Here is a 14,883-nt window from a genome sequence, read left to right as displayed (position 1 = left end):
AGAGGATCCCAGAGTTTTGAGCCTGGGTGACTGGGAAATGGTAGTACTCAGTGACAGAAGTAACACAGTCAGGAGGAATGGGCTTCAGGTGCAGTTAATTACTCCCAGACAGGTGTGATGGCACACACTCAGAATCCCTGCTGCTGGAGAAACCAAGGCTGGTAGTTTGAGCTTAGAAGTTCTGAGCAGTAGTAGAACTAAAGTCCATCAGGAGTCCACACTAAGTCCAGCACCAGTATGGCGAGTAAATCAGGAGCAGGGGATGGCCAGGCTGCCTAAGGAGGGGCACCCAGCCCAAGTCAGAGACAGAACAGGCCAAAGCTATCACAACAGTCACCCGTAAGATGGAGACTGAATGGCCACCGCACTTCCAGCTGGGGTGAAATAGGGAGACCCAGATTCAAACAGCAAAAGGCAATAATTACTCTTGGGGTAGCATGGTGGAGGAAGAAAACATTACTCTTTTTGGAAAGGCAGAGAGAGGCAGTAGAAAGAAGATTAATTACATTTGGGTTTGTGTTTGTGTCCTGTCCAGTCCAGCTCTGCCACTAGTTGTGATGTCTCGGACAAGTTCCTTATCTCTGAACTTCTTTCATTTGCCCTTATCTACTTCATTGAACTGCTGAGAACATCCAGTGAGATCTGCTATGCAGCAATGCTTTGGAAGCTGTAAAGTAACTGTATAAATGTTTACTGATTTTATATATGTATACATACATTCTTAATCTCTCACGTATGTTTATCTTCTGATCCCACAGATCCCAGCTTCAGAAGAACATATTCAACTCCTTAATTGTGGTATGGTTTTCCTCTGTGTATATGGTTTATCACACTTTCAGCCCAATAACCTATGGAGATCAATCTCTCTCAACAAATGAACTCAAGGCCCTTCGATGGAAATCCAGCTGGGATATCCTGATCAGAAAACACTAATGGAAAAAGAATGAACTAGTGAAAATCTGAGATGGGGGCTGGATAAGGCAGAACAGACCTTGTTGGTTTCTTTCTTGCATTTGTTTGTTAATGAGCAGAGCGACTCTGGGATTGACGGAATGACTTAACACAAGAACTGATGAGTGTCTGGCCTTTACAGAAAGAGGTAACTGAAAACTTCATCTTGTTTGTTTCCTTTCACCAGTGAGAAGGCTGTTTAAAAGATAAACTGCATTTTGAGTAAGGACAAGTCTTCTCCTAGAAACTAGAGGGCAGACTATTTCTACTGACTTGAGCAGACCTTAACTGAACAAAACTCCCTGTCATTTAACTGATTAGTGTAGTCACGCCCCACAGCCTGATAGAGACAAAAAGAAATTATATAAGCCAAAAGAACTTGGGAGTCCATGATGAAACTACAATTCAGCTTTTTAACTAGGAAGTTGCTGGTAGTCCTAATAGCTCTTATCCTTAGTTCCTCCTTTGGCTAGACTCATGCTGCCACAAATACTTCCTAAACCTACTGTATCAGAGCACAGCTGAGTATTCGGCTTTGGTGAGATGTCACAGAAGCCATTCTGTATGATGGGAAGGTGAGTTACTTTGGTCATCAGCCTCTTTTGAGGCTTTATTTAAGTTTTCTGACTACAAGATGAAGAAGCCTACTGCGTCCTAGTGTCTTATTGCTATGGTATTTTTTTTTAATCTTCTTTATGAGCTATTGTTCTGGGGTGGCTTTATGTTAAATGAACATGGTCCCTAACTCAAAGGTAGCAGTCATCTCTGTAATTCCTCTTTCTGAAATTTGATTTATGTTTACATACATAAAAATAATTTTAAGGAGACAAATGAACACTACTGTTTGGTGTTTATTAGTCCCAAAACAGTACATTAAGCATGACAGAGATTTTAGGTAATTACAGTTTAGAACACCAAAGGACTTGAAACAAAGTTCCCTGTCTTATGTATCTCATAATAGCTACGATGATTTATGCCTGATAGAAGAAAACCATAAGTGGCTATACATGAGGAGATTGATTATAAAACAACTTTTATATATGTATATATATATAATGTACATATATATTATATGGAGGGAATTGAACACTGGTTAGGAGGAAAGATTAAATAGAACCATATAGACCAAAACATTCTCATAGACGCAATTCAGTGCTAGGCCATATATGATAAGTAGTACAGCAACTGGAGGGTTGATTTGTGCAACAACATTCATTTTGAACCCCTAGATTCCACTGTGTAACTTAGCTCTAAGGAAAGCATGCACCTGACATGGCAATGAGTAATAATGTGAACGGTTTGGTGGTAGGCAGCATGTGTCCTAGATCCCAGGACAGGTAAGCCCTGACTTGGCAATTTCCAGGGATAGATGAACAGGGTTAACAGCCTCGGGTGGAGCTGGTTGCTTGGGCATTGGATAGCTACATTCGAGTCAACACCACAAACACCAGAACTATTTGGTTGACTTCTATAGTGGCAACACTCAATTCTGCAAGTCTTTTATGTCCTCAAGTAAACACATTCAAAACAGGAGTCACTGTCCTTCGCATTGAATAGTAGTTTTTTTGTGTTTTTCTTTTTTAAAGTGCTTATCAGCATTCCCACCTCTGCTTATTTGCCCTGTGTATAACCCAGAAGGAAAGAAGACATTTCTACATGGCTCATGTTAAGGTCGTACCAGTGACACAGCCAGGACCCAGCCCCCCAATTTTTTTTAAAAATGTGCTACTAGCATTACTTCTGGGAGCAAGCATAGCAGGTTCACTCATGCAGGTGTTGGGCGTTTTTCAGGTGGCCCAAAGAGATTTCAGAAGCCTCCTGAATACACGGAAGATTAAAACATTAAGAATGTCCTTTTAGTATTTCTCAACTTTTAAGACTGAATAAAATTAACATTTTTCTATTCTTAAAGGATTGAACAATTTCATCTTAGAATAATTTTGTAACAGGTGCTAAAAGAATATTTCTAAAGGGCTTAGAGTTTTTGTTAGGGGAAAAAAAAAAACCAAAGGAACTCCAGACCCATTCATCATACAAATGTCATCCAGGAAAGATCTGCCTTATTGGCTGATTACCAGCCTCCTGCTCCTCAGTGGGGTCTGCTGCTAGACTCCAGGTGGGACCGTTTACCAGAAGTTAGGACAACAGGAGGGTCTCCAGGCTCTGGAAACGTCCTCTTGTAGCTCCGCCCATTTGGAACTCCCCGCTGCCATTTGCAGATGTCCCCATTCAAAATGTCCTGAATATGCTGTACAATCAGGTTGATGGCAACTGCAGAAGATAAGAGTGGCTCTAATTCTTCAGTGACAGCAATCAATGACATTTATTGTCTGCTATGTGCCAGGCACAGTGCTAAATGCTAGGGATACAAAGAAGCAAAAAAAAGCCCTGCCCTCAAGGAACTTGCAGTCTAATGAGGGAGATCTGCAAACAGGTATATGCAAACAAGCTTTATACAGGATAAATAGGAAATGATTAACAGAGCACTAGAATTAAGAGAAGTTGGGAAAGGCTTCCTGTAAAAGATGGGATTTTAGTTGGGACTTCAATAGGAAGCCAGAGGGGTCAGTAGAGATGAGGGGAGAACATTCTGGGCACGGGGAATAGCTAGAGAAAAATGCCCAGAACTGAGAAATGCAGTGTCACTGTCGCTGAATTGAAGAGTACGTGGCTGGGGAGTAAGGTGTAAGAAGACTGGAAAGGTAGGAGGGGGCTAGGTTAGGAAGGGCTTTGAATGACAAACAGCATTTTATATTTGCTTCTGGAAGTAGTAGGGAGCCAGTGGAGTTTAATGAATGGATAGAGGGTGGTGGTGGTGACTTAATCAGGCCTGTGTCTTAGGAAAATAACTTTAGTGGCTGAATGGAGGATGGATTAGAGTGATGATTCAGGCAGACCCACCAGCAGGCTATAGCTAGGTAAGGAGAACCAGGAGAGAGAGTGGTGTGCTGAAAATTTAGAGGAGAGTATCAAGGAGGAGAGAGTGATCAACAGTGTCAAAGCCCAAACAGAGGTCAAGGGGAGGAGAAAAGGCCCCAAGATCTGGCAGCTAAGAGATCACTAGTGACTTCGGAGTTAACAGTTTTAGTGGAATGATAAGGTTGGAAGTCAGATTGTAAGGAGGGGTTAAGAAGAGAGAGGAGAGAAAGTGGAGGCACCTATTTAGGGGGCCTTTTTGAGGACTTGAGCTACAAAGGGCAGAGGAGATAGAAGATGACAGCAGGGATGAAAGGATCAAGTGAGGGTTTTTTCAGAATGGAGGCGATATGAGCATGTTTACAGGGAGTAGGAAATGAGCCAACGGAGAGGGAGAGAAGATTGAAAATAAGTAAGAGTTGGGGTGAAAAGAGAGGAGATAGGATGGAATGGGATGGCTTGAACAAGCAGAGGGGTTAGCCTTGGTAAGGAGTAAGGCCACTTTATCATGTGAGACAGGTGAAGGCTTATGAGTAACATGAGATGAGGAAGCTCACAGCCTCGTTTTTTTCTGTAAAATATGAGGCAGGGTTCTCACAGATGAATAGGTTTGGAAAAGCCACTGTGAACAGTGGAATAATGAGTTGATAAGGCAAGTGTGGAAGGATTGCCTAGCAGCACTGAGGGCCCAGTCGAGGTTTTATAACAAACATTTCTATGTAGTGGACATAGAAGAGTTGCATGATTTTCTCCACCTTTGTTCAGCAGCACATCTATAGGAGTGGAGACAACAAATGGTGGTAGTTGTCCAAGGCTAAGGTTTGGCTGGGTGTAATCAGTGATATGAGAGGGCTAGGGATTCAGCAGAGGAGGACGATGTAGAACTGTATTGGCTCTGTGCAAAAAAGAGGAGAGAGTGGCTAGTGCAGGGGCAATAGCTTGGGAATTGAGGGGTCAAGGGACTAGAGATCATGGTACAGACCAGAAGTAGAACCTATAAGGAAGGCAGAGGTGAAAAGCCAAGAAATTATGGTTAGATAAGAGGATTTGGGAATTCTTAAACATGGAGGTGGTACATTTGTGGGTCACAGAAACATCAAGGGTCTGACCATCTCTGTATATCTTAGGTGGAGTAGAAGAGAAGCTCAAGGGAAGTGAGCAGTTAGGGTATTTGAAGGAGAATCAGGATATGTGCTGAAGTCCCGTAGTATGAGGGCAAGAGTTGGGGGGGGGGAATTGTGAGTCACTTGTGGGACTTGTTGAGGAATGAAAAGGAGTAACCTGGAGTCTGTAGACAACAGCTACCAAGATTTTGATTGGGTTACTGGTAGACAGGAATAGCATGAACCTCAAAGGAAGAGAGTTAATGAGCGACTCAAGTAGGGGGAGAACCAGGACATCGAAATGAGAAGCAAAAATCATTCTAATTCCCTCACCTTGATTTTTATCTCATTGAACTTAATCCTACCCAATGGTTGTCCTAGGAAACTGCTGCCTGCTTCAGTTTTATAACCAATAATTACTCATTGAAACATAGCTCTTTTCACTCAAAGGCAATGGACCGCTGTCAAACCCCAGCAGGTAAAAACAATGGGAATCAATAAGGAGTGCTTTAAAATCTACACACTTGACACTTTTAAGTTAATATCTGTAAGGAAATCTAGTTAAAATACTCTGGTAGTAAGTAATAACTTCTTTCCAATTTTTAAGTTTTAAAATGTAATTTTAAAGTAGATACAAAACTGGTAAGAAGATACAACAAAGGTGGTGGGCAAGCCTTCAGGCTCTTGAATGTGGGGGGGTTTGCATCAAACTACATTTAAGAATTGTGGCCAAAATGCATCTCGAAGATAGAAATTGCAGGCACTCAGAGGAATAAGTGAGGTCAGATGTTTTTCTTACCCATGTTGTCAACTCCTCGAGGGATGATTACATCAGCATACTTCTTAGTCTGCAAGACAAAATGACAGTTTTCTTAAGCAGATTTTTCTAGAATGATTGCATTTTTCAATGGAATTCACCCTATTTTGAACTTGAGGTGTTGGGGGGGCACACAGAGGGAGGGATTGGAGATGTGTCTCAATGGCCTCAAGAATGGATAGGGTGATTTGTGTGAGTTGCCTATCACTCTACCAGACAGAATGAGCCAAGTTGAACAGGTGTAGGAAGCCAAGAGAAAACAACCTTGTTCACCAATGACTTTCTATCATTTTCGCTGCCCCTGATGTTTCTTGTGAAAAATAACCTGTGTGGCTCATCTCTCTGTGCTACAGACCCAGCTTCAAGCAAAGGTGAACCAAGTAAGATAGAAAGGCTGCAGATTCACCTCCTAGCAATCCATGACATTTCTTCCACTCTGATCCACCTAATCACCTCTGACCCTACAAGGAGCTGGGAAGCAAATGTAAATAAATACTCAAGCGTGGACACAGAGAAGTGAGCTTTACTACTGGACGAAGTTTCATAGCATTGTGAGCAGCACATGGTATGACAGCTGCTTCTGGCTCATACAGCCTGGCCAGTCCTGGCCAATTAAATCCTTAATATTAATGAGCTGAATTCTTAAATATGTTTGTGTTTAGGAAAGTCTGGAATTGCCCAGTTATTGATGCAAAATTAATTTCTGGAAATGGAGAATCATAAGCATAGGATTACATGGGACTATACATTTTTAAAGCTCTGAAACCCTGGGCAAATCCGTTTAACCTCTTAGGGCCCTCAAGAAATTCTTTAACACTTATTTGTAGAACTTGTGACCATATGCATTGGAGGGGGTATTTCCTTACTGGTAGTTCTCTATGCTGATAAAATCATACATCTGGAGGGAAAAAAAGTTTTCCAACATAAATCCATGTTCTCAGTGTTTCTAAATTAGTGAGGAGTGCTAGCAGTCGTGTTAATTTTGAAATTTTAAAAGTTTACTAAGAAGCTGGTCCCTTAAATATTCAAAGTAGTTGGGCACCTCAGAGGCTTGGCCAAAATCAGTATGGAGAAAGAAAGGAATTATTTAGGGGACTCGATAGGCCAGGTGTAGGCAAACTTTTTTAGACCAACTAAACTCTTCCCTCCATATAAATGCCTCTCTACATATAAAGTACACATAAATCCTTCCTGGCACACAAATTTCTCCATATATAAATTCTTCCCTACATATAAATTCTTCCTAACATGTAAATTACATACAAATCGTTCTTTACATATAAACTAGGTTTCATCTAAGACTCAACATCCTACTGAAACTGGACAACACACAACCTTTTGAAGGGAATTACTGAATCTATAATGCAAAAGTCACTTAAAAAACTTTTAACAAACAAATTCAAAGGTGGTACCGGCAGGCAGAATTCCTCAAAGGCAGGTTTAACAAAGGTGGTGTACTGTGTTAGGATCTGCTCCAAGTCCCTCCCACGATTCATGTCTCGGAGAACTGAAATAGTAACAAGTCAATCCTTAGACCATCATGTGTGTAACTGTCTAAGGTCAGAGTTCAAGAACTCCAGCATCCTCCTTACCTCTACGAGATAGCCTCACATCTGAGTCGGTGTCCACAAAGAGTCGAAGATGAAACATGTCCCGGATCTCTTGACTATAGAATACCAAAATGCCCTCAAACAGAACCACATCCGCAGGGTAAACCACAGTTGTCTCCAGTAACCTGCGAGGCAGAGGCGAGGAAATGGGACACTGCAGGAGAGAGAGGGTCACCGGGGCAGTCTGCACAACCAGCTTCGTTCCTGGGGGCACTGAATCCTTGGAAGGGGCAGATCACGAAGAATCCACAGAAACCGACTGGGGGCAGGGCCTGCTGCAGGGAAGTCCTTGCTGTAAGCACCTGAGAGGAAGATCTAACGGGCTTGAAGTGCACAGCCCTTCCTCTGCCCTCCCAGAAACCATCTGCTTACCTTGAGTGGGTCACAAAATCATAGGTCGGGACCTCAACGGTTTTGCCATCCACAATGTGTTTCAGGGTCATGTGCATCAAATCATTATCAAAAGCATCTGCAGAGATGGAACAAAAGGCAAGACCATCCCAAGCTATTCTTATGTAGGCTTGTAAATAAAGATAGAGTCTGTTGCCATGGGTATGGCCTATAGCTAGCTGGGGGCAATTTTTAAAAAATCAACAGTAGTACTTACAGGACATCAAACATTGTACAGAGTGGATGAAATATAATTAATATCTAGCGGGTATACAACGTTTTAAAATTCTGCACACCACAAGAAGAACACATTCATAAAGATAACTATCTGGCAATAACTGGTATCTGTACTGTTATCTCCACCAGGAAGTTGGTCCTCCATAAGAAAGGTACATATGAAGGGCCTACTATAAGCAAGGCAGTGATCTGGCATTCTCAAAGTTCTTTCTAGGAGGTAAGCAAGGGCCAGGCTCTGTGTTTCTAGGACAAGTCATTTTAAAAACAAGTTTATACTAGGGCAATGTTTCTTTTTGTAGAGAAGGACTGAGGAAGATGGGGCAGCCATAACGACTAGAACATTAGGCCTCTTTCTGTTTAGCTGGCTTTTGGTTCCCACCCAGGAGCTGGTACCTCTGGGCTCCTAACTGGCTACTGTTGACACATCAACTCCTGCAGCTGCCTTTATATTGGCTACTACAAGTCTCTGAGATCTCGACTGTTAGGACTAGTAACTGTCCTTCAGGGGAATGAAGGGGAAGTTGTAAAGAACCTATTTTTGTACAATGGGTCTTTGGAAACATCCTGACCAAGAAAGACCCACATGACAGTGGTGGCAGTGCAGGGATCCTGCTAGTTGCTCTGCTGAAGGCCTGGAGGAGCTGGTGTCCTCATGGAAGAAGCCTTTCTGATTGGCTTCAATTAAGAGTCCACCCTCCCCCTCGGGGATAGCTCTGAAAAGGGCTTCTGTCTAACAGCAACCCACTTTGTAGTAGGGGTAGAGGTTTAGTTCACAGAATCACCTCAGTCTCCCCAGGACCGTTCCAGACCAAAGCAAAGAGGAAGAAATAAGGAGGGGGGAGGAGAGAGGGGCGGGGAGGGAAAAGGGGAAAGGAAGAAAGACTGGAAGAACAATCACTGGAGGTAGATTCAAAGACCTGGGTTTGAGTCCTGACTCTGCCACTTACTAGCCATGTAACTGAGCAAGTCAAGCTCTCTGAGCCTCAGATTCCTCATCTTGTCAAATGGGGATAATATTTACACTACCTACCTCACGGGCTGGTTGTAAGGAGGTGCTCTGTAAATTCAAGAGTCTGTGCCGTGAATCGTTATTGCAGTTGTTTTTGTGACACCCCATCCTTTCTCTCCGTTTCCCTCTCCCTCCCCGCCGCGCCCCGCCCCCCGGGTTTCCAGATCTACCTGGGTGGTCAAAGTTGTACTGGCCCTTCAGCGCTTTGGCCTTCTGCTCGGCGGTCAGGACCTTATAGAACCTGTCCTGGCTCAGGATGACCAGCTTGCGCTGGCGGTGGTCCACTTCATGCTGGCCCAGCAGTTCCATAATCTTCTCACACACTGTGGACTGGGGGGAAAGCCGGGAGGACCCCCGCCTCAAGCCCCTCTGAAGGGGACGGCCGAGGCCTGTCCCAGCCTCCCGGCAGGGCCCGACACCCGGAGCCCAGTCTGGCAGGCTACAGGTGGGGGGAGGGGCGGGAGCGTCCTACAGAGCCCCACCTTCCTGCGGGGGTCCTGGGGGCGGGCTCGAGCAGTACCCCCCCCCGGACCCAGCCGCTGCCCCCGCTCCCTGGCCCGCCCCCGGGCCGGGTCCCCAGGTCACCCCTCGGATCGTGCCTCCAGCCCCGCGGGCCCCGGACGGGCTCCGCTGCGGGGCGCGGGACCGGCTCCTCGCCTCCTGAGAGGGGCTCCCTTCTCCCCCTCCAATGCAAGACCCCCACTCCGAGCTCTCACCTTTCCACTGGCTGTGCCGCCGCTCACCCCGATCAGGAAAGGCCGCTGGTGAGGGCGCTCCGGCTCCGCAGCGGCCACCCCGCTGCCGCCGCCGCCGCCGCTAGCCGAGGCCATGGTCAGTTCGGCTTCCCTGCATCGGCTTCCCCCCCTCGCCCCCAGCTCTAGCTGGCTCGACCGCCCTCAGAACAGAGGTCAGAGGCAGCCGCCGAGACTACAACTCCCAGCGGACACCACGCGTAGGTTCTAGTTGCTAAGGGGTCCCCACGGCGCCGCGGAGCGACGCGGGAGTTGTAGTCGCCTACGACCCGAGGGGAGAGCGCATGCTCGAGGTTACTAAATGTCCCTTTAGCTAGCCGTCAGTCTCTCTTGCGGAGCGGGCAGGCCCATAGAAGAGTTACCTCCACTCCTTCCCTGACTTGGAAGACAACTCTTGGAAGAGAACAATCCTGTTTACCCTCCCGTACCCTAAATATTGGCGTTAAGAAAGCACTGGCCTCAGGAGGTCCTCCCCACCTGGGCTGCTGTCCCAAGATGCCGGTTCTGCCCGTAGCGTTGCTAAGAAACTTAGCATCGGGGAGATTACAGCATGCTCGGGGAATGGGGAGCCAGTGAGTGTCAACAGAACCGCTCCCTGGTGTGTGGTGGATACACCGAGACAAACCTCTCCCCTTTCATCCCAGACCATGCCTTGCCCGGTGCTTCGCCGTGGACAGATAAATTAAAACAGCAATTACCAATCGCTGCCTTCAAAGAGCTCTTCGGCTTAATTGGGGTAGAGCATGTACACAAATAAGCGAGATCTGAAGAGCCGACCCCAGGTCCGGAAGAGCAGCATTCAAGGGCCTCATTACTGGCCAAGTCCTGGGACTTCTTCATCCTCAGGCAAATTCTCTGAAGTTTCTTCGAAGGCTGTTCCCTCTCAAAAACGCCAGTGGATTTGGGAAGTCCGTGATTCAGGAGTTCCCTCTAGTGAATGTCTCCCATCTGCCCATCCTGTGGGACTCCGGTCCTCCCAAAAGTTAGCCCTGGGGCAGTTAGGTGGTGCAGGGGGACGGAGCGCCGAACCTGGAGTCACTAGGACCTAAGTTCAAATTTCACATCAAACACTGGCCGTGACCCTAGGCAAGTCACTTAACCCCTATTGCCTCCAAAAAAAAATTCACCCTACCTGGCTCCTCCAATGGCCTTCTTTGATTTCTCTCTCCCTCCCCCTTCCCCTCTCCACTTCCCATTTCCATCCCTAATCAAGAGGGAGGGTTATCATGGAGCCATCTACGATGATGTCCTTTGCTAACGTTCTTTGCTCTCCTTCTCCTGCAAATCTGCATTGGTTATGTTCTGTGGCCTGTTCACTTTTCCATTGCCTCCTGTGTGATCCTCATATCTAGTTAGCATTTAGAAGTGGATGCGGTATAGGACTTGGAGTCATAATAGACCTGAGTTCAAATCCAGCCTCAGACCCTTATAGCTATGTGACCCTGGGTAAGTCACTTACCCTCTTTTGGCCTCAGTTTTCTCATCTGCAAAATGGGGATAATAAAGGAAGCGATAATCTTTGGAAAATGCTTTGTACTGGATGAATTCTAAGTAGTAGAGGAGATGGAATAAGCATTTACATAGCACCTACTTTGTGCTGGACACTGTGCTGATCACTCTTTACAAATATTCTCTCATTTGAGTCTCATAACAACCCTGAAAGGGAGGTGCTCATTTTATCATTAATTGACCCCATTTTACAAATGAGGAAACTGAGGCAGACAGCGATTATGTGACTTGCTTGGGGTTACACAACTAATATGAATCTCAAGCCAGACTTGAACTTGGGTTTTCCTGACTCCAGGACCAATGCCCTATCCAATGTGCCACCAGCTATGTAGCAGTCCTTGTTTAGTAGGTGGGTGGGTGGGGTAGGAAGGGAAGAGGAGGCAGAGGCATCTAGGAAGTACAGCAGATTGAGCGCTGGGCCTCAGACACTTACTGGTTGTGTGACCCTGGGCAAGTCACTTAACCCTATTTGCCTCAGTTTCCTCATCTGTAAAATGAACTGGAGAAAGAAACAGCAAACCGCTCCAATATCTTCGCCAAAAACAAAAAAAAACCCAAAACCAAATGGGGTCACAAAGAGTCAAAAACAACTGAACAACAATAGCAACAGTAGTAGTGCTAACAGTAGTAGTACTGCTTCCACGCAGTAAGAGTTTATATTAAAGAGATGGGCTTTTGCTGTTTGGGAAGCTTGGGGTCAATAAACAGGCTTTGCAGTTTCCAAAAACATTCAACCTCCTTTTGTCCTCCTCTCCAACTGTAAGCCTAGCTCATCGTCCAGCTTCATTATCTGTCCCAGATATACAGACTATAGACAAGCTCTGCTGCCTATCTGAATATTCAGACACTCCTTGAAGTCCCAGCAATAGACAGTCTTCATCCATTTGGTGTTTCCTGTGTGGATGGAAAGGCCAGATCCCTTTGAGTGATTACAGGTCTCTTCCAGGAATCTCTGCAGCATCTTGGGGTTTGATTCAATGAATGTAAGGGCATTCAAGCAGAGGCATCTGGAGGACATCATCATCTCTGGGAATCCTGCCTTGATCTGAACTCTTCACTGGATCTCCTCCGTCACAATGGTGAATCCTTTTGGCAGGCATATAGCTCCTTGTTTTATGCTTCACCTGGTGTTTGTTACTGGTGTAGACTCTACACCAATAGTTCTCTCTACGAGGTAGAGTGACCAATGAAATCACAGGCCTTAAACAAAAAAAGCGGGGGAGAGGTAGGATACAGATAAAATGTGATTGGGGCAAAGGAGAGATGCAGTTTCAAGGCTTCACTTGAAATTAGTGAATGTCCTTTAAGAAAGTACTAGGAAAAATGTCACGAATAGACAAAATACTTTAGAAAAAAAAATGTGTGGTTCATACAAAGTAAAACTGGAAGAGACCACAAAGATTATCTTGTTCACTCACCTCACTTTACAGATGAAAAACTGAGGCCCAGAGTGAGGAAGTAATAATAATAGCTAGCATTTTTAGGGCACCACAAGGCTTGCAAACCATTTTACATATGTGAACTCATTCAATCCTCACACAGCCCTGTGAGGTAGTTGCTATCATTACCTCCACTTTACTGATGACGAAGATGAGGCACTGGGAGGTGAACTGACTAGCCCAGGATCACACCACTAGGGAGTATCTGAGGCAGAATTTGAACTCATTTCTTCCTAAGTCCAAATCCAGTATTTTATCTGTTGTGTCACCCATTCGCTCAAAGCTCCACAGGTAGCGAGTGTCAAAGTCAGGTATAAATTCAGGGCTTGTTCTATGGGGTCATTTTCGACTGGGGGGATCAAGGAAACCTTTCAGGAAGAGACGGCTCCTGAGCCAGCCTTAAAGGAAGAAAGAATCTCACCGGCTTGAGAGGTGAAGGAGAAATAGCCTGAGTGAATGAATGCATCAAAGGTCAGATCCCTGAACAATGACTAGTGCAATTTGGCTGGAACTTAGAGGCTGTGAAAAGGAATGATGTGAAATAAGGCTGGAAACGCTGAGGTCCAGAGGCACATCAAAATGTTGGGGTGCAAGGTTGTCTCAAAAGAATTCTCTCAGGCTGTCTCCAAATCAAGTAAAGGCATTTATTCTAGGTAACACAACACACCAAGTAGGTTCCTTCACCCCTTATGGGTGACACAGCTCAAGGGGGACCCCAGCTTAAGAGAGAGAGCCCCACCCCCCAAGAGAGATGGCCAATTCAGGGAGATGGCTCCTTAAGGGAGATGCCCCCAATTAAAGGAGGTGCCCACTAAACAAGAGAGGCTAGGGATTCTTTGCAGTGCTTTTATTTTTTTAGGCAATTGGGGTTAAGTGACTTGCCCAAGGTCACACAGCTAGTGAGTGTGTCAAGTGTTTGGTCTGAGGGTAGATTTGAATTCAGGTCTTCCTGACTGTAGGGCCGGTGCTCTATGCACTGTGCCACTTAGCTGCCCCGGCTGGGGATTCTCATAGGGGAAAACCTGCCATGGGCAGGAAGATGAGGTAATCAGGGACCCAAAAGTCCAGGGGGTGGGGAGATGAGGTAACTAGGGACAATAGTTCAAAGTTTCATACATAATCTAGGCACTTCATTATTCTGTTGTCCAGCCCTGGGTGGAGGGGCAGAGGGGCCAGGTTAGTGAGTTTCAGAATTTCATTGACCAGCCTACTTGAATCTCCTTGTCTCCTCCAGTACTGGAGATACTGGGCTTCTCATTGACCAGTCCATTTGAATCATCTGCCCCTCAAGAAGTAAACACCCGAAAAAAAATTTAAAAAAAAAGAAAAAAAGAAGTAAACACCCAAAAAAATTTTAAAAAAAGAAGTAAACACCCCCAAAAAATTTAAAAAAAGTAAACACCCCCAAAAAATTTTAAAAAAAAAAGTAAACACCCAAATTCATTTGGGGAAAAGGGTGAGGGTCATGCATTCCTCATCAGAAAGATGTATTGAGGAGGACGTTAACTTGAAAAGCTGACAAGTTTCTGCTTTACCCTATGAGCCACAGGGCACCAGTGAAAACTTTTGAGCAGGATAGTGACTCTGTCAGACCTGTGCATTATTTAGCATTCACTATATGCTAAGCCCTGTGGTAGGTATCTAGAGCAGATACCTTTATAATTAAGATTATGGCCCTTTTCTATTCTCTGTTCTTGACAATGAAGATCTAAAATGCCCTACAGCCAGCTGAGTATTTTTTTTTCTTATTCTGATTCTTCATTAGTCACGAGATTATAGTTTTAGAGCTGGAAGGGACCTCAGAGGCCATCTAGTGCAACCCCATCATTGTACAGATAAAGAAACAGGCCTAGTCACTTGTCCATGGTCATGTAGGTAGTAGTTGTCAAGTGCAAGATTTGAATTCAAAGCCTCTGACTACTAAACCAGTGCTCTTTCTATTGCACCTCACTGTCTTTTCTACCATCCCCACCCTCTCCTGCTTTGGGACTCATGAAGATCATATTTGTTGTTGATCAGTTGTTTTTAGTTGTGTCTGACTCTTCGTGACCCCTTTTGGGTTTTCTTGACAAAGATACTGAAGAGATTTGCCACTTCCTTCTCCAGCTCATTTTAAGATGAAGAAACTGAGGCAAACAGGGTTAAGTGCT

At 45.1% G+C, this 14,883-nt stretch overlaps 2 protein-coding genes across 8 annotated transcripts in view; one reads left to right on the top strand and one right to left on the bottom strand.

Moving 5' to 3' along the window:
* Nucleotides 1-6,420, top strand: part of POMT1 (protein O-mannosyltransferase 1) — a 42,761-nt gene extending 36,341 nt beyond the window's left edge. For 6 of the 7 annotated variants that reach the window (XM_020973536.2, XM_078149983.1, XM_020973538.2 and 3 more), the window contains one exon: nucleotides 759-2,484. In XM_020973536.2, the coding sequence (XP_020829195.1) occupies nucleotides 759-933 (175 nt within the window). In that variant the 3' untranslated portion in view covers nucleotides 934-2,484. Of the gene's footprint in view, nucleotides 1-758; nucleotides 2,485-6,140 lie in introns of those variants that run through there. The other variant, XR_013484721.1, reaches the window with a different exon arrangement.
* UCK1 (uridine-cytidine kinase 1) lies at nucleotides 1,783-9,974 on the bottom strand. The gene is made up of 7 exons (XM_020973539.2): nucleotides 9,750-9,974; nucleotides 9,204-9,363; nucleotides 7,770-7,866; nucleotides 7,380-7,522; nucleotides 7,200-7,294; nucleotides 5,770-5,818; nucleotides 1,783-3,222 (listed from the first exon to the last, which is right to left on the bottom strand). Exons 1-7 carry the CDS (start codon nucleotides 9,861-9,863, stop codon nucleotides 3,041-3,043), a joined length of 840 nt encoding a protein of 279 aa, XP_020829198.1. The 5' UTR covers nucleotides 9,864-9,974; the 3' UTR covers nucleotides 1,783-3,040.
* Between the last annotated feature and the right edge of the window lie 4,909 nt (nucleotides 9,975-14,883).

The sequence above is a fragment of the Phascolarctos cinereus genome, unplaced genomic scaffold (assembly GCF_003287225.1).
Source record: "Phascolarctos cinereus isolate Bilbo 61053 unplaced genomic scaffold, phaCin_HiC Scaffold_2;HRSCAF=192, whole genome shotgun sequence".
In the NCBI taxonomy this organism is placed as follows: Eukaryota; Metazoa; Chordata; class Mammalia; order Diprotodontia; family Phascolarctidae; genus Phascolarctos; species Phascolarctos cinereus.
Note: the sequence above shows the minus strand (reverse complement) of the source record. Positions and strands in the feature narration are given on the sequence as shown.